Source organism: Dysidea avara, chromosome 4, assembly GCF_963678975.1.
Source record: "Dysidea avara chromosome 4, odDysAvar1.4, whole genome shotgun sequence".
Taxonomy (NCBI): domain Eukaryota; kingdom Metazoa; phylum Porifera; class Demospongiae; order Dictyoceratida; family Dysideidae; genus Dysidea; species Dysidea avara.
Window position 1 is genome coordinate 169,686 of NC_089275.1, and position 20,773 is coordinate 190,458.

The following is a 20,773-nucleotide window of genomic DNA, read 5'->3' on the forward strand; positions in this document are numbered from 1 at the left end:
CTACAGGTCATTGTCTATTATGATGTTATTAAGGATCACATGATCTCTTGTGTATATATGATGTTATTAAGGATCACATGATCTCTTCTGTATAATAACAACTGTATCTGGAACAATCGTGTGATCTGATTGGTGGAATGTTAACAGTGTAATGATCCCAACACAACACACAAAGTATTGATATAATACAAAACTAATAGAAATAATAATAATAATATTAGTTGGTATCAAGACAGTGTTTCTTCATCGGAGGTTGTTGAGTCTCCTTCTCATCTGTTGAGAGGTGAAGTGGAAACTTGAACCTCTTACCAGCACACAATTCCTCTAGACCCTGTAGTAGTGATAAAGGATAATGTTACAACATAGTCCTAAAGGTCAATCTATTTAGAGAAGGAGTGACATACCAGGGGTGGCTACAAGGGGTGAGGTTTTCAGAAACCGGTCATGTTCAGATCAAGATACTCTAATAGAGCAGTCAATTACTCTAATAAAGTAGTCACAGTATTCAGAGCAGCAGTGTAGCAAACTATGTAGCTATAAATAAGGATGTTATGTACTTTATCAGTGATATTATTGGAGGAAAGTTAGTAGTTACCTTTTTTAGGTCTTCACCAATTGTCTAGCCATGTTGTTGATCAGAAACCAGTCACCAAAGATACTATACATACTGTGTAGAAAGTTGTAGTTAACTTATCCACACACTGACTTGTTACCACAAGCAGTGTACCCTGTAGACAATGGTCTCATCTTATACAAATAATACCACAACAATTTATCAGAACAAACACTTGGTACCAGGATAACACCTAAACTTATTCCAAACTTCAAGGCAATCAAACAACACACTACCGGCTACTTTAGCATGTGTGGGAACAAATTAAATATATCTCTGGAGATGTCATGGTATACGGACTACTGAAGGAGCTGACATTGTTCACCTGCTATATACAGAGGACAGATCCAAGGTACAAGGGTGGTAGGTACACATCAGCTGGAGGTACAGCTCAAGAAGCTTTAGGAATTTTATATCAGCACAGATCAGTTTTTAACTGCAGTATAGTACTTATAGTTGACCCTAAACTGTTGTGTTGTTATCAAACAGTATGGTAGTACTGTTTACTAGGGTTCCCCCTAAACGAAAATCACCTTTACGGAAGTCTTAGCCCATCTTACATCAATTACAACATTGAAAACACTTCGGATAGAATTATTTTTTAAAGTCACCAAACCCGATTTTTGGTCTACCTGTCTCCCTGCATAGATATACGACTCTTTAACAAGGAATGGAAACCACACCACACATCAAAAAAAAAAGCCATGTTATAAATGGGAAAATTGTTCCCCTAATTTGAACTGCATACTAAATTTATTGGCCATTGGTAGAGTTTTGCAGGTTTAGCAAGAGGGATTAGAATCTGTTAGTGAAGTCTTCCTAGCTTTGTTTAACTGCTTGAGGATTAGATTAAAGCAAATAGTTAACCATGCTGAGAATCAAGAACAGAAACACGAGGGTATTACAGCACTGAGCAAAGTTGTAACTAAGGAAATATGCAACATATAAACTAGGGGTGTGGATTACAAACCATTCTGTTAAATTATTATGACCAAACTAGTTCTAAAGACACAGTAAACACTGGACATGTATAAACAATACACTACAAATGTACTATAAACAAGTTATAGTCATATCCCGTTACGAGGGTGATATCATTGATATTACACGAGTCTGAGGCGGAGCCGAGGACAAGTGTAATAACAATGATATCATCCAAGTATACGGGATATACCTATTTTATATCCCAGTGTGTGGGAGTGTGCAGAAGTTAATGGGTAGTAAATTAAGTTCCGGTTTGAGTTTCTGTCACTGTGCTCAAGAATTCATCCAAATTGTGTGGAGATTCAACTTCATAGCTACAAGAGAGACCCTGCATACTGCCTACAAACTGTAGCGAAGGGTGGTGTTACACAGCAGCAGTTCCAGGTACGATTTGCCTTCGTCTGAAGTTGGTATGGTGGTGTTGCGTAGTGTGCAAGAGAAAAAAAAAAGACCAACAAGTGGCTACTGTAGTCCGAGATAGAATGATGAAGCTAGAGGAAGTTAGTTCTTCACCATAGTGACCGTTGGGAGTGATTGCTGGAGCGAAAGTCATCACAGACTGTTCCTGACATTTGTTAAACTATTGTATTGGTACAGTAACTTGTAGTGTTACTGTATAAAGGATTAACAGTTTTCTTGCAAGATTTAGCTGGTTTAAGTGCTGTATTGGTGTGTTTTGTATCAATATTTCCTTATTTGGCTCTTTGTTCCATTGGTAAACAATACCGGTTATTATCATCAGTCTTGTTTGTGACATCATATTATGATGTCACAAACAAGACTGAGTGGCTCCACAACAGGGTGGTAAGTTAGTTATCACTGGGAAATATTGTACAGTAGCAGTGCCACTCTGTCTAGCTGTATGGTAGTTATAACCCAGCGCGGCACTTTGATACTCCCACACACTGGGATTTAATGAGTATTATAGACCATGTATCACTGATACCAGGAAATGTTGCAGAGGCTACAGGAACAGAAATGTAGTCTGACGAAGAATGTAATGGAGAAGCAAACAATATTTGTTTCAAGTTGATAGGAGCAACCACCGTTGAGTTATGGAATATTTTGTAAAGGTATGTAAAGGGTTTGCACATTTCTTTGCCAGAAGGCTGCTTACACAAAGTTTTGGTCTGACAGTTTAGCATTAGGGTAAAACCCTAGGTACAATTTTAATCCTTATTACATCATGAGTAGAATAGCATAAATTGCATAGCAACAGGAACTATGCTTTGAAAGTTACAGCACTTTGTCTAAGACACACGTATTACAGTAAATCCAACTTTCTGGATTACAGTATGTGGGTTTATGGGTTAATCTATTGTAAGTTCAGCAGGAAGATCGAGATACTCTAATAGAGCAGTCACAGCCACACAGCATGTCATAGTTAATAGGCATAAGTGTAGGGATAATCAAAATCCCACAAAATTATGGAATTTCTTCTCCCATAAATTTCATTTTAATGAGTTAAGCATCTTGCAGATAGTTTACACCAGGATTTTTTGTTTCATAGTGATGAAGGTAGTGAGTGCTCTTCTGGTGGGTATCCTTGTGATTAGAGTTACTAGGTGAGTGTGTAAGCCACAATGTTAGATCCCTGCCTAGAAGAAAATGTATGGAAGATGACAGCAAGTTTTGTCGATCACCATGTAGAACAGTGTTCCAGTTAATCGATAGATTCAGTTCCAGATGCAACTTGAACGCCTCTATTAGTTTCCTGGTGATGCTACACAATTGATAATACAAAGTGATGTAATCACCCATGTGTCACTTGTTTTTGTTTTGTGCCATGGCTACCAATGGTGTTCAATAGAGAAGTCTGGGGGACTGCCGGGTAGTTGGAAAAGGCGGGTACGGTCGGATGCGGACACGGACACGGACATTTTCAAAAAGGACTTTTACATTTATATAACAGTTAATTTTCATACCTAACGCTGTTTTTACAGCAGTCTTCGCCTCCAGACCCAGGCGTCGATCTTTTCATAGCGCTTATCCATTTATAAGCGCACGTGCGAAGGATAGACTAGCACTCTAAAGACCATTATAGTGTTGTATACGTGCTCTAGAAATCTAATTCAGAGTCACAGAGATTAATCTAGCATGTCCCAACTTAATCTCGTAGGCCAGGTCCTTGAAATCTTCAACACTCGGTATAAGCGCCTGCGCCTTATACTTAAAGGCGTAAGATTGTGGATTTGGCCTGCTAAGCTAAGTTGCATGGGGAATACAAGCTAATCTCTACAACTATATAACTCTGTATTAGACTTTAGAACATGTGTACAACACCATTGTGGTCTTTGGCATGCTGTGGAGTGCTGGTCTAGTCCTTCGCACGTGCGCTTATAAATGGATAAGCGCTATGAAAGGATCGACGCCTGGGTCTCGAAGCGAAGACTGCTGTAAAAACAGCATTAGGTATGAAAAATAACTGTTACATAAATGTAAAAGTGCTTTTTGAAAATGTCCGCGTCCGTGTCCGCGTCCGACCGTATCCGCCTTTTCCAACTACCCGGGACTACCTATTTGTTTATTTAACAATACTGGCTACTACAAAAGCAAATATGGCAAACCCTTACATCAAATCTGCAGCATTATTCAAGCTCTACAAGATAATATGGCTAAAACATGCATTTGCTATACTTTAAAAATAGGGTTCCACTGATACAGAAAAATACCTACCGATCCGATACCTAGCAGTCAATTTTTACTGATACAGATACCGATAATTGCCATACAATTTACACACCTCTCAAGTTAGCTTGTGTGACCGCTCTATTATTTTATTGTGCAGTGACTGTTCCATTAGAGTATTTAAATCTTCTTCATGCAAACATTGTAACAGTTGCTCAATGTTTAATAAGCAATTACTGCTCCTTTTATGCTAGAATAATACTCAACACTATTTCCGTCGTTTTCCGACCTGTTATACCACAAGTTCTGCTAGCATAACATTATGATGATAGTTATAATGATGATGATGATTGATGTGAGTGGCTATTAATCGGTATCGGAATTCCTAAATAACTGATACCCATCAATGCCAAAATGTCTAGTATCGACTCCAATTCGATATCGATCTGATTATCGGTGGAACCCTATTTAAAAATTCATTTGACATCATGTGTGTTTTATTTTGCCTAACCAATCCTGTGAGGCTGTCATGAAGTAGGGATTTTTTTTTTTTATTCATTTATTTTATTAATGCTTTACAGCACAAGTGCTGAAGGTCTGTAGGACACCTGGTCCTACAGCCTGCTCAAAGACTTTAGCTACTTAGATGATATTTGGGTGTGCTGAATATCCCAACCTTCACAATCCCTACTATACTGTACTACCACATTTTATGATACAGTTCCACCATAGATAATATAGGTGTTCCTAATGGATTGGAAATGCCCATTGAATTATTTTCATATCCTAGTTACGGTGCGCCAATACATTAGGAAACGTACTGAGTGGCTGTTTGACTTTCTCTGGCTTGTTTGAAGACCAGTTTGAAGGCGTCGATATTCCTTTTACATTGTTTATTGTGCTGTGTTGTGTACTGAACAAGAACACAGCGTGTCTGTGGACATTGGGAGAAATATTGTTTGCGATGGCAGGTACACACCAGCTAATATTTCAGCAGCAGTACTATTAGCCAATTTCTCATCACCGTATTTACACAACCAAAGAAATGTGTGATACATTGAAATAGATTTTATGCTACAGTACTGCTCAGCTTGAGCTAAACAATTGCACAAAGTAGTACTGTACCTGTTTTTGAAGTTTTATCGAAGCAGTGGAAATATACAGCAAAGCAGTGAATATCTAGCTAGCCTACTACACTCTACCTGCTACAAGTGGTGTAAAACAGCAGCAAAGAAACAACGCTGCACTTTCTGTTTTTTCAGGAAATTTGCACAATTGTTTCGAAACACCATATTTCACCTTTGAACCTGAATTTTCTTACGCTGTTTACTACTACTCTCCAGCGTTCCTACCCAGTCCAGCCTCCAATTAGTGTAGGTGATAACTAACCCAGCTGTAAACAACAAACACTAATTTGCTGGTTACAAGAACAGCGAAATCTTCTACCTGTCAAGGCCATAAAGTTTATGCGCAGCGAAACGAGCATGGCCCATGACGTCAGTATGTAAATAATACGGGCATTTCCAATCCATATGACATATATTATCTATGGTTCCACACTACTACACAATCCCTACTATACTGTACTACCACACTTTATGATACAGTTCCACACTACTACACACTCACCTCTCCACAATAAGATACTAATGGAGACACTTCACACAATCCTTGTGACGTAGCTACTGACTGACGACTATAACAAAACAATACACAGTTATAATACAGCTAGCAGTATTATCTGTATGAAGTAACACAGTGATAAGGACACCTCTGTAACCTCTACAAACAACTGTTTACTACACCAACAATACTATTCATACCATCTCACATGATAACCCTACTCCCTCAGGGAGGAGGTGGGGGTGTCCCCCACTTTTATTGGCCACACAAATGAATGATTAACCAGTCATGTGAGAACTGACAGTAGCTACTAGTAACAATACAGGGACTACTATTGTACGTTAGTGATAATATTAATCCTGGGGACACACCCCTAGACCATAGTCTGGTACATCACAGACCATTCCACTGGAGTGTATCAATTAGCAAGAATGACATCATGTCTACAGTACGTTTTGAGGGAGTTGAGGCAGGAAGCTTAAGGCAACACTTTGAAGAGTGGAGTGGCAGTGATCAGAAGCTCAACTCTTTCTACTGAATTACTTTGGCTTGATTTAGTATAAAAGTTATACAAGTATGGAACACTGCATGAATCAGTGCTGGGAGTGTACGAGATCAGTCACCTAACCAGTGTACAAGATCAGATACTCTAATAGAACAGTGTGTTAAAAATTTCTTGACTACCTTATCTGGAAGGGTATCCCCTATCTCACATTTAAATGCTTTCAATCAAGACAGTGTTACATGTATACTAGAATATCAAGACAGTGTTACATGTATACTAGAATATCAAGACAGTGTTACATGTATACTAGAATATCAAGACAGTGTTACATGTATACTAGAATATCAAGACAGTGTTACATGTATACTAGAATATCAAGACAGTGTTACATGTATACTAGAATATCAAGACAGTGTTACATGTATACTAGAATATCAAGACAGTGTTACATGTATACTAGAATATCAAGACAGTGTTACATGTATACTAGAATATCAAGACAGTGTTACATGTATACTAGAATATCAAGACAGTGTTACATGCTAGAATATACATACTGATTATTGGCATTAACATCATTGCAGCCATTTGTTGGCCGCCACCTTTGATTTCACAACTTTTCTTTCATTCAGGCTTTTAAGGCCACATTTTGTTCATAGCTTGGCTGTTTTGTGTGGATATCACTTCTTTTTGTGTGGATATCACTTCTTTTTGTAATTGCAAGTTGATAAGTCGTTTCAACTTTTTTTTTTATTATTACAGGAATTGTCGAAGACTGCGTGGCAATATGAAGAACCGAATTTTGAAGGTGTGTATTCCCCAATGATAGCTGGGCAGATTCGACTCAAATTAGGAATGGGAGATGCCCTGCCCTGAGGTAGCTTCCACTGCAGAAATGGTTAACTGTGCACTATGGAGCTACAGATACATGAAAACTTTTTTATTATTATTCCTGGGGTTACCAGCACCCCCAGCACTAAAGATGTTAAAACTGTAGACAAATACTATGATGAAATTTCAATCAATGAGCTGGAGCCACCTGCCCCTCAACTAGTGCAAGGTCAAGTGTTCCTAATGTTAATGGACAGCCCTGATGTGATCTAGCTCCTCTCAAACACATAACAGGAGAGCGTTGTAACCATGACACCACAGAACTACTAATATGACAACTCCTTCTGAAGAGAGACAAAGAAAGCATGTCTTTTGTAAAATACAGCAGCAGCATGACCCATACCACACCTTAAATACAAGTGAGGTAAAAAAACCATCTCAATTTTCCTAATATGTTGTTCATATTTCCGTTGTTTCTCATGTTCAAAATATTGATAAAGTGAAGATACTTGGGTACCACGATATGAAGGCTCATTTGGATTAAACACTTTGACATCAAAAAATGTCTTCTGATGTTTACCTCCCCTGAATCCTGAAGCATAAACGTCTACACAAGCTCCATCCTCATAATTAGCTGTTGCCTCAAAGGGTCTCACCTGTAAGACGCTGCAACAGATACATGAATATGACGTTTTCTGGTTCCATAAAACAAGTACGTCGCCCACCCCCACTGGCTGTACTCGACAGGCTATTTTGTAGTACTCTAATAGAACACATATTTTTCTGAGCACTTCAATACAACACATATAGATTGTTCAGAATTTCTCTATGACTAGTGTACTAAACCTTCATTACAAAAAGGTAGAAATTAAGTGAGGTGAGCAACTGACAACAGTGGCAGAGTGGTAAAGGACTTGGGTATATAGGTGTGGTGGTTCCTGGTTCAAACCCTGGAGAGACTTTTTCCAACGTTTTTGTCTCAGTGACTGTTCTATTAGAGTATCTTGATCATGCTTTTTCCACTTTCTTTATATCTCCTTAGCTAATACTCTCAGTACAGTGGAACCTGTCTATAATGGTCACCTTGGGACCAGATATAGCTGGCCTTTATATACAGGTGGCTGTTATAGAGAAAACCTGGTCAGCAGCATTTGAGTGGCTATGACCGTTATAAATGAGTAATTATTATTAAGAGGCTTGCACCAACTGCAATTTTTAGTACAGAAAGGACAAGGTGAGCCTGCTATGAATGTTGGTTATAGCTATTGAATACGTTTAAGCAATGAAGCCTGATAGATTATATAGCATTCATTGAAAGGCAGGAAGTGTGATAATTGTGCATTAATTGAAACAGTGCCACAAGCCACCATAAAAGGTAGCGACTACTATATGAAGGATGAAGTTATGTATACAGTGATTCATAGGAGAATTCTTGGTTGGCCATTATACGCGTTAGACAGGCGTTAGACAGGTGACCGCTTAATGCAGACCACAATGCATACATTTGCATGGGAAAATCTTTGGGATCTCGTGACGCATGTCCGTTGTGCAGAGGCAACCATTTAATCCAGGTGACCGTAATACAGGTTCCACTGTATAAGCACTTTAGTACACCACTGTGGAAACTACAGTGGTTTAGGTTCCACTATACTTTCAAACAACAAACGGTTTGCACTACGATAGTAGCTTCATGTACAGACCAATTTTCAAGTTATTCTGTCAAACAAATTACTCTGTAGGTGTGACAACAACCCTGTAGGCGTGACAACAACCCTGTAGGCATGACAACAACCCTGTGGGTGTGACAACAAATTGCTTTTGAAATTTTCAAAATTGTGCATAATTCCATTATTTGTAGTTCAATCAGTATGAAAATAGGGTTGTGCTACATCATGACCTTATTGGGCTGTAAATGTGCTACATCATGACCTTATTGGGCTGTAAATGTGCTACATCATGACCTTATTGGGCTGTAAATGTGCTACATCATGACCTTATTGGGCTGTAAATGTGCTACATCATGACCTTATTGGGCTGTAAATGTGCTACATCATGACCTTATTGGGCTGTAAATGTGCTACATTATGACCTTATTGCCTCCAAATGTGAAGTCAATCGACCTAGCATGCACGAGTTATTGCAATTGTTCTAAAGTGTGCAAAAAGAAAATGTATATAAGAAGAATAAGAAAAATACGAAGAAAACAAGACAAACTTTGAAGGAGCATATCTTAGTGATGACTGGTCAGATTCAGCTCAAGTTTGGAATAGCAGGTGACCTACCCAGAGGGAATTTCCACAGCAAAACTGGATAATTTCCATTCAGGCACTATTGAGCAATGAATGTGTGAAAACACCTCAAAACAGTGTTTTCTTGGTTCCTGTAAAATACACACCACGTCCACACTAGCTGTACTTGGTCACACGACACACTATCATGTGCCCTGATGTTTCTGCTGTCAACGAGACAGCCACTTGATACAACTTGCCCCACTCATTTGGAGTACTGTTCTCCACCCCTGTAATCTGCCATATACACACAAATTGTCAAAGTACATAATTTTCACAAATTGACAAATTCCAGGATTTTTGTGATTCTATTTTCAAGATTACTTGTTTTTCACTGAGATTATCTATTAGAAAACATAGAGTTAACCCTACTAGAGCTAACCCTACTAGAGCTAACCTTGCTAGAGCTAACCCTGCTAGAGCTAACCCTACTGGAGCTAACCCTGCTAGAGTTAATCCTCCTAGAGCTAACCCTACTAGAGCTAACCCTACTAGAGCTAACCCTACTAGAGCTAACCCTGCTAGAGACAAATAAAATTGTACATATGCCATAAATGTGACATCAATTGCCAGAAAATCATGATGGCTAATGGCGCACATTAAAAAAGGTTGAAATGCTAAAAGTGTTCACATTAACAATTCTAATCGGCACACAATTCTTGCACCACACAATTCAAACATCTAAGCTCACCGCCGTGGTATTAATGGTAACTCAGTGTCCTCATCGTCAAGGAAACGACCACCAGCTTTCATGATCTGCCGATAGTGCAAGTCACAGAGAGCAGCCCTAGAAGTGTGGGGACAGTCCCTATCTGCTCCTGGGCCATTCTTCAATGGACTAAACTCATCTTCCCTTAACACTTCAAGGGCAGCAAATGACCTATGAGGTCACATCACCATGACAACACTGTATGTTATTAATTCTGTGCAGTCTGCTATACACTGCACACATACTAACTTGGAGAATTGGAAGGCGTCAAATACAAACTTCTCCAATTTGATCCCATTGGCTGATTGTGGCACCACCCTATCACCATAGTAACCAAATGATGCTAAAATAGTACACTTCACCTGGTTCCATCAACCATGTAAGGTATTTTCTTCTTAGCAACATGATGAATTAGTTCATGTTCATGTGAGCTAGTAAACATCAAGTATTAGTAATATACTAATAGTATACAGAGTAATATACTAATAGTATGCAGAGCAATATACTAATAGTATGCAGAGCAATATACTAATAGTAATATACTGATAGTTAGTATACAGAGTAATATACTGATAGTATACAGAGTAATACACTAATAGTGTACAGAGTAATATACTAATAGTATACAGAATAATATACTAATAGTATACAGAGTAATATATTAATAGTATATACTAATAGTATACAGAGTAATAGACCGTATTCCAAATGATGTCACGAAATAAAATGGCCGCGGCTATTTGGGGTATTCTAACAATTTCGAGTGAGAGTCCCAATGGGGCTTTAAAAGATTCAAATCACTATTCAATCCTGAAAGAAGATAAACTAACAGGTACAGTTATAAAGGTGTAAAATCTATTCTCTAACCCTTGGTTAGAATTTTCAGCTGGTTTTCAAAGTTTAGAAGAAATACTATTGTTTCTTTACTGTAATAACCAAACCTGGTAGTTTCACCTTGATACCTTGTTTGTTAGCCTCAATATCAACCTTCAAAATCTCGATCGCCATTGGTCACAATACTCGAAAATATAAGAGTCCCTCAAATAGAAAATTCGTGTGACGTCATTTGGAATACCGTCTATACAATAATAGTATACAGAGTAATATACTAATAGTATACAGACCAGTATGGTAGCACTGCATAATAGGGATCATGGAGGTTTGGATTTTTCTGGCCAAAAAAATCACCCAAAAACTATATAACTTCACAATACCATCCTGGTGCCTTGTATTGGTTAGGTATCAAAAGTGCCTTCAAGCATCATTAGTGACAGAACAAGTGTACTCCTCTACATCAACTGTAGCTAAATCACTAATAGTAAGGGTGCTGGTGTTAGTAGTTGTGGTGGCTGAGGATGTATTAGTCCTGCTCCAACTGTAAACAAAGCTTTAGGATTTTCTACTGACCAACTGCCTGCCTGTCTGATGCTTTCAGGCAAGTGTTAACTCGATAACGGCTAAGGCTATGGGCTTGATTTTTTCACTGTTCGATGTCATTTGTCCCGAGATGTGCCTTGTGGCATACCACAGTATGCACAATGAACACATCATGGACGTACCTTTGTCCTCCTTTGTGTCCCATTTCTTTTTGCTGACAGCCCAAGGTGTTGATTAGCAGTAGGGCGATGCATGGCTTCCCTACAGTACCATTGTAAACAGGAGTCATCCGTATTTTTCGTAGTGACTGGAGTAATTGCAGAGACATTTCCGATACTGTTCTTCATTTGTAACTCTGTGTAATGGGCTAGACATACTGACAATTCACAGCAGTGATCTACTCACATAACACTTGATGAGGTAGGAGAGGGTAAGTTAACACCACACTCACCACTACATGATTCAGACAGAGATGTAAACGTCAGTACCTACCTACCCCCTGTAAAATCAAAGTGTAATGACCACTTCATTTTTTTGTACCAGTAATTGATAGTTGAGTGTGCATTCAGACTAAAACATTAACTGTGGCACCATCCTTCTTTGATGTGGTATGCATGAGTTCACTAGTCAAAATAATGTTACAAAAAAAGTAGATCATAGAAAAAAGTAGGGATCAAGGGAGGTCACCTATACCTACAGATAGCTATACTAGTTTAATCCCTACTTAGGCCACATAAACTTAATTAGTAGTTTCTCATCCTCCTGTACTCAAAATATCAGTGCGGGAGAGTGGATTTTTATTTTATTTACTATCTAAATAGCTGAATTAGCTAGTTAAAATGGCAATTTTCTTAGACTGCTCTAGCACAGAGGAGGTTGGACACGATACAAGAGCTTCTGAAATTTATTACTGTTAATAGCATATTTCTAATATGTGAGTTTTAAAAGAAGTGTTTAGCAATATCCATACCACGTTACCTTGTGCTTCTTAAGATGAACAGCAAATTCTTATTGCAAGGCGGGTGTGCGACTTTCTAATTCTTTTCGATTCTCTGTGAGGCCAAACTAGCGGCGCCTGCTCTTCTTTTTCAATACCCTGAGAGGCTTTGTTAGCATACATATTGCTTTCTTCGACAATTATTATGCTCAAATACACGTACATAAGGTGTCCCTATAGTATTACACATGGATTCCACCCAGCAAACGCTTACACATGTAATCTCCGTAGATTTCAAGAGCGATTTACGTGCCTGGAGCAGTGGGGTTGACCGGCTGAATAGACTAAACTTGAAGTGCACTCTCGAATGGTATTTGTGAAAACTTTTGTGAACGCTTGGTTAAACTTTCAATACAAAATGTATGTGCTCACGTGTGCGTGTCCAACCTCCTCTGGCTCTAGCAAGGTACCAAACTATAAAAGGTGCTAATTGGCATCCCTTAGTCAGCAGTGGTGCAAAAAAATCCTTGATGAGGTAAGAAAATGGCAGGTAGGGATGAGAATCTAATAATTAAGTTTATGTGGCCTTATACTTATTAAATTCCTAATTTTTCCTTATACTTGTACTAATAGTATACTACAATACGATGTGTATGTTGCACAAGTGTAAAGAAAAATTACCGTAAAACAACAAAAGTTCAAGTTAGGAGAATCAGCATGCAGAGCAGATTGCTAGATAAAGTTACTATGCTCTAACAAAAATGCTAGCAACTAATGCAATAAGTAGGGTACAAAAAGTAGCAAAACAAGAGGTGATGGTAGATATGGGGGAATCCCTACTTGGTATTGAAAAGACACTGAAAACAGGGATTTTCCCACATTGCTACAACGCCAAGAGATTTTCCCTCATAGCTACCCTCACCTCTCTTTTCACTACATTTTATTGCTGGAACCCGAACCCGAACCCTAACCCTGAAACCCAATTTCATTTGTTTTATTACATTCGTACACTTTAGCAGCACTTAAATCATGTCCGCACTCTAGAGAAAACTTCAGCTGTATTCCATTGTAAACCACAGAATGAAGAGTTGGGCTGGTTGTAAACCACAGAATGAAGAGTTGGGCTGCTAGAGCACTTATTTGCTGCAGTAAAGTTACGGGTTTGAGTCTTGCCAGTGGCTTACTATTTTTCATTTTATCATGAACTTGACTACAGAGTATCTTAGCAGTACCCTGATATTGCTTCACAGCAAATGGGGGGAGATATCATATACAACACATTTGTCAGGTATAGCAAGCCAATTGGTTAGTCTAAATGGTTGTCCCATGTGTCCTATTAGATTAACTATTTGCCTACATTTTAACAAATCGGAGTATGCACATCTGTGTGTTAGATAACTCAAACCATTGCTTGCTATGCAGTAACTGTACTGCGAATAGAGCTGACCTTTCATAATTAATAAGAAACTGATTCTAGCTAAACCAATGCATGCTACAAGGCAGGACAGGTAGTACTAATACTATAGCACCTGCAGTTAGATAACCCTACACATTCACATCATTTCACAGCATAGCATAAGGTTCATGTACTGGAAAAGTGACATCGCCAAGTGACATCACCAAGTGACATCACCACGATTGTTACATAACTTTAGGGCTACAAAGGTAAGTCTGTGATATCATACATGTTGTGGTAGCCAAGACGTCTGTAAGGCCATAGTGATGTTAAACAGCAGAAACATCAAGCACATCTTGGCATCACGTAGACAGTCAGTCAGTTTGTAGAAAACTCTAAGCATTGCTCTGAAGGCATGTCTGTGCTTGATCACTGCATGTAGTCGTGAAGAAGTGAAGCTGCTGAAATTTCCTGTAGAAAACAGCACATACTTGACTACCTACTGTACACAGACAAGTTAATACTACACAGTACACAACTGAAATACACACAATACACTACTATTATAATTTCCTTGTAAAATAATTCTTACATGAAAAACTTTGCACAAAAAATCATGCCAGGTAAACCAGGGACGTAGGAAGCTGGGTGTGTGCCATGGGTGCTTGGGTACTCATAAATATTTCTAACTAGAATCAATAATCACTAAGGCAGTATCATCCTTCCTTTTCAGTGATTCCATCTGCCTTGATCTGGCTTCAACCATAGTCCGTAGGCTTAAACAAAGGTGGTGTACAAGTGTATTAATATAATAGAATACAAGTTCGCACATCAAAGATCGACAGTGTTGGGAGTAACGCGTTACGTAATATTATTACTTTTGTGGTAACTAAGTAATATAACGAAATACGCTATAAAAACAGGTAATATAACTCAAGTCACTTTACTTACAAATGTAACACGTTACCTAAGTAATGAAGTTACTGTAACGAGTCTAATATTACATAATATTATTACTAAAAGTAACGAAGTTACTAATCTCGTTAGTAATCCACTGAGTAACACCTAGCCACAATGAAGTAATGAAGCATACTGAATGAAGCTTATTCATCAGCTTCTTATTTATAACCAAGATTTGCAAATTGCCCAACAACGCAATCATGTCAAGTGATAAGGTGGTCACATACCCCAATAAAACAGTCAAGAGTAGTGTTATTGTAAGCAGTCATTTAACTGTTATTAGTCAATATCAGTCGATGTACTAAACAGAGTTGATGTTTCCATACACCATTTAATTTAATGTGACTAGAAGAAACTCTTTAGAGATGAAAATCAACTGATTATGTTAGTATTGGGGCACCTGTTAGTTACATATCTTCTAAGTCCCAGTACACACACTACACACACACACTACACACACACACACACACACACACACACACACACACACACACACACACACACACACACTACACACGTACAGGACATACTCACCAACAGACAGACTGCAAAAAGTCAACAGCAAACAGGTGTATACAAATGTTTCCAGCATTGAATACTAAATTACCATCAGGTGTTCTCTTACTAGCTGTTTCCATGGAGATCTCACTATACTCTACCACCTGTGAGAACACATATTGATAACAGTACCCCAATATTCAAACTGACCACAGATACATGTGTTGACCAAGGATGAATAGAAAAAGGAGTACCTATTCCTAGCAAGCTAGGTATTTCTACTAAATAAATTGATGAATTAGACAGTTGTGGCCAGTTGACAGTTGAAAACAATATTATACAAGCTCACGTCTGACTCACATTGTTGGCTGACATTGTTACAAGATGAAGTCTACAATAATTGAGCAGCAAATTATATTACTCAAGCTTGGTTCAAAAGTTAACAAAAGCATAATACAGATGGAACTGTTATCAATGTGAGCAGCACTTTCAACAACTCAAGTTGTTTACCTCATTGTGTGTGCACAAAATCTTTAATGATTCCCTAATAACAAACTGACCTGATATTTTCCTTCACACTTACACAGCAGGCCCACAGGTTCGGTAGGGTATGTCTTCTTCACCACCTTAGCACAGCAGTCAGCTCCTTTCTCTACACAGAACCCAGTGAATACAGGGTCGGCCATTTTAACTAAGATGTTATCAACACCATAGACATGTACCAGTGTCACCCCTCGACGCTTCATGTCATCTAGTATACCACTCTGATGTAACGCTGCGTACACTCCGCCATTACCATCAGGTGACCTTGCTACACGGTAGGACTGGTCTAACAATATCTTCCCATTAAAGTCCAAACATGGTAACGTGTTCTGTTCAAATATCATAATGTTGTCTTTGTGTAGACCAAAGTAGGCATGATCACTGAAGAATTGAACAGTCTGTTCCTTCGTGTGTTCACTTGTCATTATGTACCTGAGGGGGGTAATGACATCATTTGCTGGTATTACAGTACAATAACCAAGTTTTAACCAATGGGTAGGGGATATCAAGCAGGCTACATGCTATCGAGTTTCTTTACCTCTTGATGTCACACTCTGCTACGTAACTACTACTATCCTGATGGCCCCAACAAGTAGTTATAAGAACCACAAAGCTACCATCACACTACCTCCCATAGAGGACAATTATACTAACTATCCTAGTCACTTGTTCCTAGCAACCTCTTACCATCCACATTAGTTCCTATTACCAGCTAATATACCGTAACTGCAGCAACAGATAACTGTTATGAGTGATGATGTCCTAGTAAAGTTTCTAATGTACCAAACATCTCATGTGCCACTTGTACTAAACAGCTGGTGAGTGTTCACTGCATCTGAGCAACACAAATATGTATGACAGAAAAGATGTCGAAATCAATTTAAAAGAAGTTTTGTACCTCATGTTGAAGTAATTACACCTCCTAATGTTATAAAGGACAAATTGTATATTGTGTATATTGTGTATACAAGTGACCTTCGCTAGCCTTCTTAGTACATGGCCCAGTAAATCCCAGGTGTTTACAAGTAATTTTACAGCAGTGAACAAACCTCATCCTCAGGTATAGTTACTAGATTACAGGTGGTAGCAGCTGTGGTGATGATGTTTATATCACCATTTAGAATATCTTCTCTTGAATCAATCTTATTGTGTACATAACTCTGGCATTTACGTATTAGAATCAGTTTTTAGCAACCCAGGACCCAGGCATGTATCTTGGGATGAAGTACCAAGTAAATAGCTGTGCTGTCATGTGAGTATTTGGGTCTGGCTATAAAGTCAGTATGGTTATAACAGTAAAATCATTTTACTCCATATTCACCTCTCATGCTAGGGGAATACTACAAAGGAAGTTTAGGTAGACCCCACAACCATTTAAGGTCATGGCAAAACAGCTCAACATATTCCCAGCTACTCCTACACTGGTATGACATCATCAGTAATGTTGTTCCAATAAAGGTGATCACTAGATGTGCTAAAGTCATCATAACAAGATTCAGACTTGATCACCAGACAACATATACAATAGTTGCTTCTTATGCAGTCCTCTTAAACTTTAACAACATGTGACTTGTCACTACAAACCAGCATTGTAGGGGGGCCAGCATTGTAGGGGCCAGCAATGTATTATACTACAGAATATCAGTCACCTCATCAATAAACTATAGCCTCCCTCACATATTATTGGCAATGACATATAGCGCACAGAGCCCCCACATGATAGGGGTGGAAACCACCAGACAACATGGACCACTACAGAACACACAATAGCCTCACACACACAAATCCTGATAACACACAGTACAATCAACAGAATCCTGACTAATACATTGACATCATGAAAACCACATCACCACCAAACTGAAATGTTGTATTTGTATAACGGTCAACGACAACATATGATATCTTAGGTGTTTACCAGATGTGTGTGTGTGTGTGTGTGTGTGTGTGTGTGTGTGTGTGTGTGTGTGTGTGTGTGTGTGTGTGTGTGTGTGTGTGTGTGTGTGTGTGTGTGTGTGTGTGTGTGTGTGTGTGTGTAGTGTGTGTATGCGGAGCTTATCATGGAACTAAGATATGGACAGGAGATACTGTACTATCAGTAGCAGTGTGATATATTACTGTAGTACATGTTATAGGTGTGTATTAGTACAGCATAACATACACTCACCAAGGGATCACAGCTTTATCCCCTCCACATTGTTTACAAGCTAATTGTTGTAACTTAACGATCCTTTCTGCTTGTAACTGGTATAGACTCTTATGAGAGAGTAGCCCCACGTTATACATGCCCTTAGGGTAGTTCACACCTAATCTGGTGCCCTGTCCTCCAGCCAGTAACAGGCAGGCTACCTACACCAATACATTAGCATATTAGCCTAGTTGCTAGGATACTGACCTTTCCCTCACTAATTTGGGTCATACCAATCCTCTCCCAGTCAACTAGTTTAGCTGCATCACGTGTCGTACTGCCAATGGAGTCCTTCTCCAGGGGCTCCAAACAACTATCCTTCTTCTCACACGTTTGATTATTCACGTTACATTTCTGGAAGTACTGGTTCGCTTTCTCGAAGTCAATTCCGTTGAGGTCTAAGTATAGCTTATCCGCTTGTTCGGGGGTTAGTTTGTCCAAGTACTGCAGCAAATGCGACTGGTCACATTGCTCTAGTCGCGACCTTAGCCCGTCCCAATCCGCCATTTATCGATTGTGGAATCCGGAAGATTTTTGTGAGGGCTTAAGCAATTATTAGCGCGCAATCAAAAATATTATATATTTCCTTACGCGCTAATAATTGCTTAAGCCCTCACAAAAATCTTCCGGATTCCACAATCGATAAATGGCGGATTGGGACGGGCTAAGGTCGCGAGGCTGCACACATGTAGCTAGTGGCTGGCCAGGTACATAGAGGTTGTACACATGTAACTAGTGGCTGGCCAGCCACTAGCTACATGTGTGCAGCCTCTATACACCTGGCCAGCCACTAGCTACATGTGTGCAGCCTCTATACACCTGGCCAGCCACTAGCTACATGTGTACAGCCTCTCTACACCTGGCCAGCTACTAGTTACATGTGTACAACCTCTATGTACCTGGCCAGCCACTAGCTACATGTGTACAGCCTCTCTACACCTGGCCAGCCACTAGCTACATGTGTACAGCCTCTCTACACCTGGCCAGCTACTAGTTACATGTGTACAACCTCTATGTACCTGGCCAGCCACTAGCTACATGTGTACAGCCTCTCTACACCTGGCCAGCCACTAGCTACATGTGTACAGCCTCTCTACACCTGGCCAGCTACTAGTTACATGTGTACAACCTCTATGTACCTGGCCAGCCACTAGCTACATGTGTACAGCCTCTCTACACTTGGCCAGCCACTATAGCTACATGTGTGCAGCCTCTACACTTGGCCAGCCACTAGCTACATGTGTACAGCCTCTATACACCTGGCCAGCCACTAGCTACATGTGTACAGCCTCTCTACACCTGGCCAGCTACTAGTTACATGTGTACAACCTCTATGTACCTGGCCAGCCACTAGTTACATGTGTACAGCCTCTACACCTGGCCAGCCACTAGTTACATGTGTACAGCCTCTACACTTGGCCAGCCACTATAGCTACATGTGTGCAGCCTCTACACTTGGCCAGCCACTAGCTACATGTGTACAGCCTCTATACACCTGGCCAGCCACTAGCTACATGTGTACAGCCTCTCTACACCTGGCCAGCTACTAGTTACATGTGTACAACCTCTATGTACCTGGCCAGCCACTAGCTACATGTGTACAGCCTCTCTACACCTGGCCAGCCACTAGCTACATGTATACAACCTCTATACACCTGGCCAGCCACTAGCTACATGTGTACAGTCTCTACACCTGGCCAGCTACTAGCTACATGTGTGCAGCCTCTATACACCTGGCCAGCCACTAGCTACATGTATACAACCTCTATACACCTGGCCAGCCACTAGCTACATGTGTGCAGCCTCTACACCTGGCCAGCCACTAGTTACATGTGTACAGCCTCTATACACCTGGCCAGCCACTAGCTACATGTGTACAGCCTCTATACACCTGGCCAGCTACTAGCTACATGTGTACAGCCTCTACACCTGGCCAGCCACTAGCTACATGTGTGCAGCCTCTACACCTGGCCAGCTACTGTCAATACAACATTCCCATCCCCAATGTGACAAAATTTCAATGTGATGAAACATGACTATATGATTCTTTCCTTGTGTACAAAGAGCCGACCAAAAACACAATACTCAAGAGTCAAACAACTTATTATAGACAAAACTGCCAGTACATAGCTGGCATAAAGTCAATGTGTAAATGTTGCACTTATACCGCAAGCAGCTATATAGCTGGTAGAGAAATTAAAACTGTTCCCTGTTTGCATGTACAGTGGAACCTCTCTTAACTTAACTCCCCAAATTAAGGACGCAATAGAAAAAACCTCCATAATAAGGACAAAAATTTTGGTCACAACAGGTCTGGTTAATACATTTTTACCTCTGAAGGAAAACCTCTATATATTACAGCAAGTAGCTAAAATTCTGGGTGGTCCCAAAATGTCCACAATAGAGAGGTTCCACAGTATACAGGTAGCTTGCATGCATGGTAACTATATATGGTAATCATATCCATGAATGGTCTTCAAAAAAACAGCAGTCATTTCCCATGATGACCTGTAGATATCATCTGAGTGTATTAGAGTCAGTATAGGACACCACAGCCAGCCTCACAATTCTTATCATCTCTTAAGAGGTGGTCAAAGGTCTTCAAGGCCATGATAAATATTGCAGAGCAATCGTTCATGTAAACTTAGCTCATTCTTCATAACCCTACATGTGATCTCTATAAAATTCACTGA

At 39.6% G+C, this 20,773-nt stretch overlaps 1 protein-coding gene across 1 annotated transcript; it reads right to left on the bottom strand.

The window, feature by feature from the left end:
- Nucleotides 1-133: 133 nt before the first annotated feature.
- LOC136252514 (UDP-N-acetylhexosamine pyrophosphorylase-like) lies at nucleotides 134-18,630 on the bottom strand. Its single transcript, XM_066044970.1, has 9 exons — nucleotides 18,288-18,630; nucleotides 18,060-18,241; nucleotides 15,910-16,324; nucleotides 15,386-15,513; nucleotides 10,544-10,612; nucleotides 10,431-10,499; nucleotides 10,164-10,352; nucleotides 5,855-5,921; nucleotides 134-331 (listed from the first exon to the last, which is right to left on the bottom strand). The coding sequence occupies exons 1-9, from the start codon at nucleotides 18,585-18,587 to the stop codon at nucleotides 218-220; spliced, it is 1,533 nt and encodes a 510-aa protein (XP_065901042.1). The 5' UTR covers nucleotides 18,588-18,630; the 3' UTR covers nucleotides 134-217.
- Between the last annotated feature and the right edge of the window lie 2,143 nt (nucleotides 18,631-20,773).

What these genes read in the sequence shown, in the direction of transcription:
- LOC136252514 (XM_066044970.1), bottom strand. Translation starts at nt 18,587, where the DNA reads ATGGCGGATTGGGACGGGCTAAGGTCGCGACTAGAGCAATGTGACCAG. An exon ending in GATAAAGCTGTGATCCCTTG is followed by an intron (nt 16,325 to 18,059) that starts GTGAGTGTATGT and finishes TACCCCCCTCAG; the next exon opens with GTACATAATGACAAGTGAAC. An exon ending in TTACCATTAATACCACGGCG is followed by an intron (nt 5,922 to 10,163) that starts GTGAGCTTAGAT and finishes GTTTTGTTATAG; the next exon opens with TCGTCAGTCAGTAGCTACGT.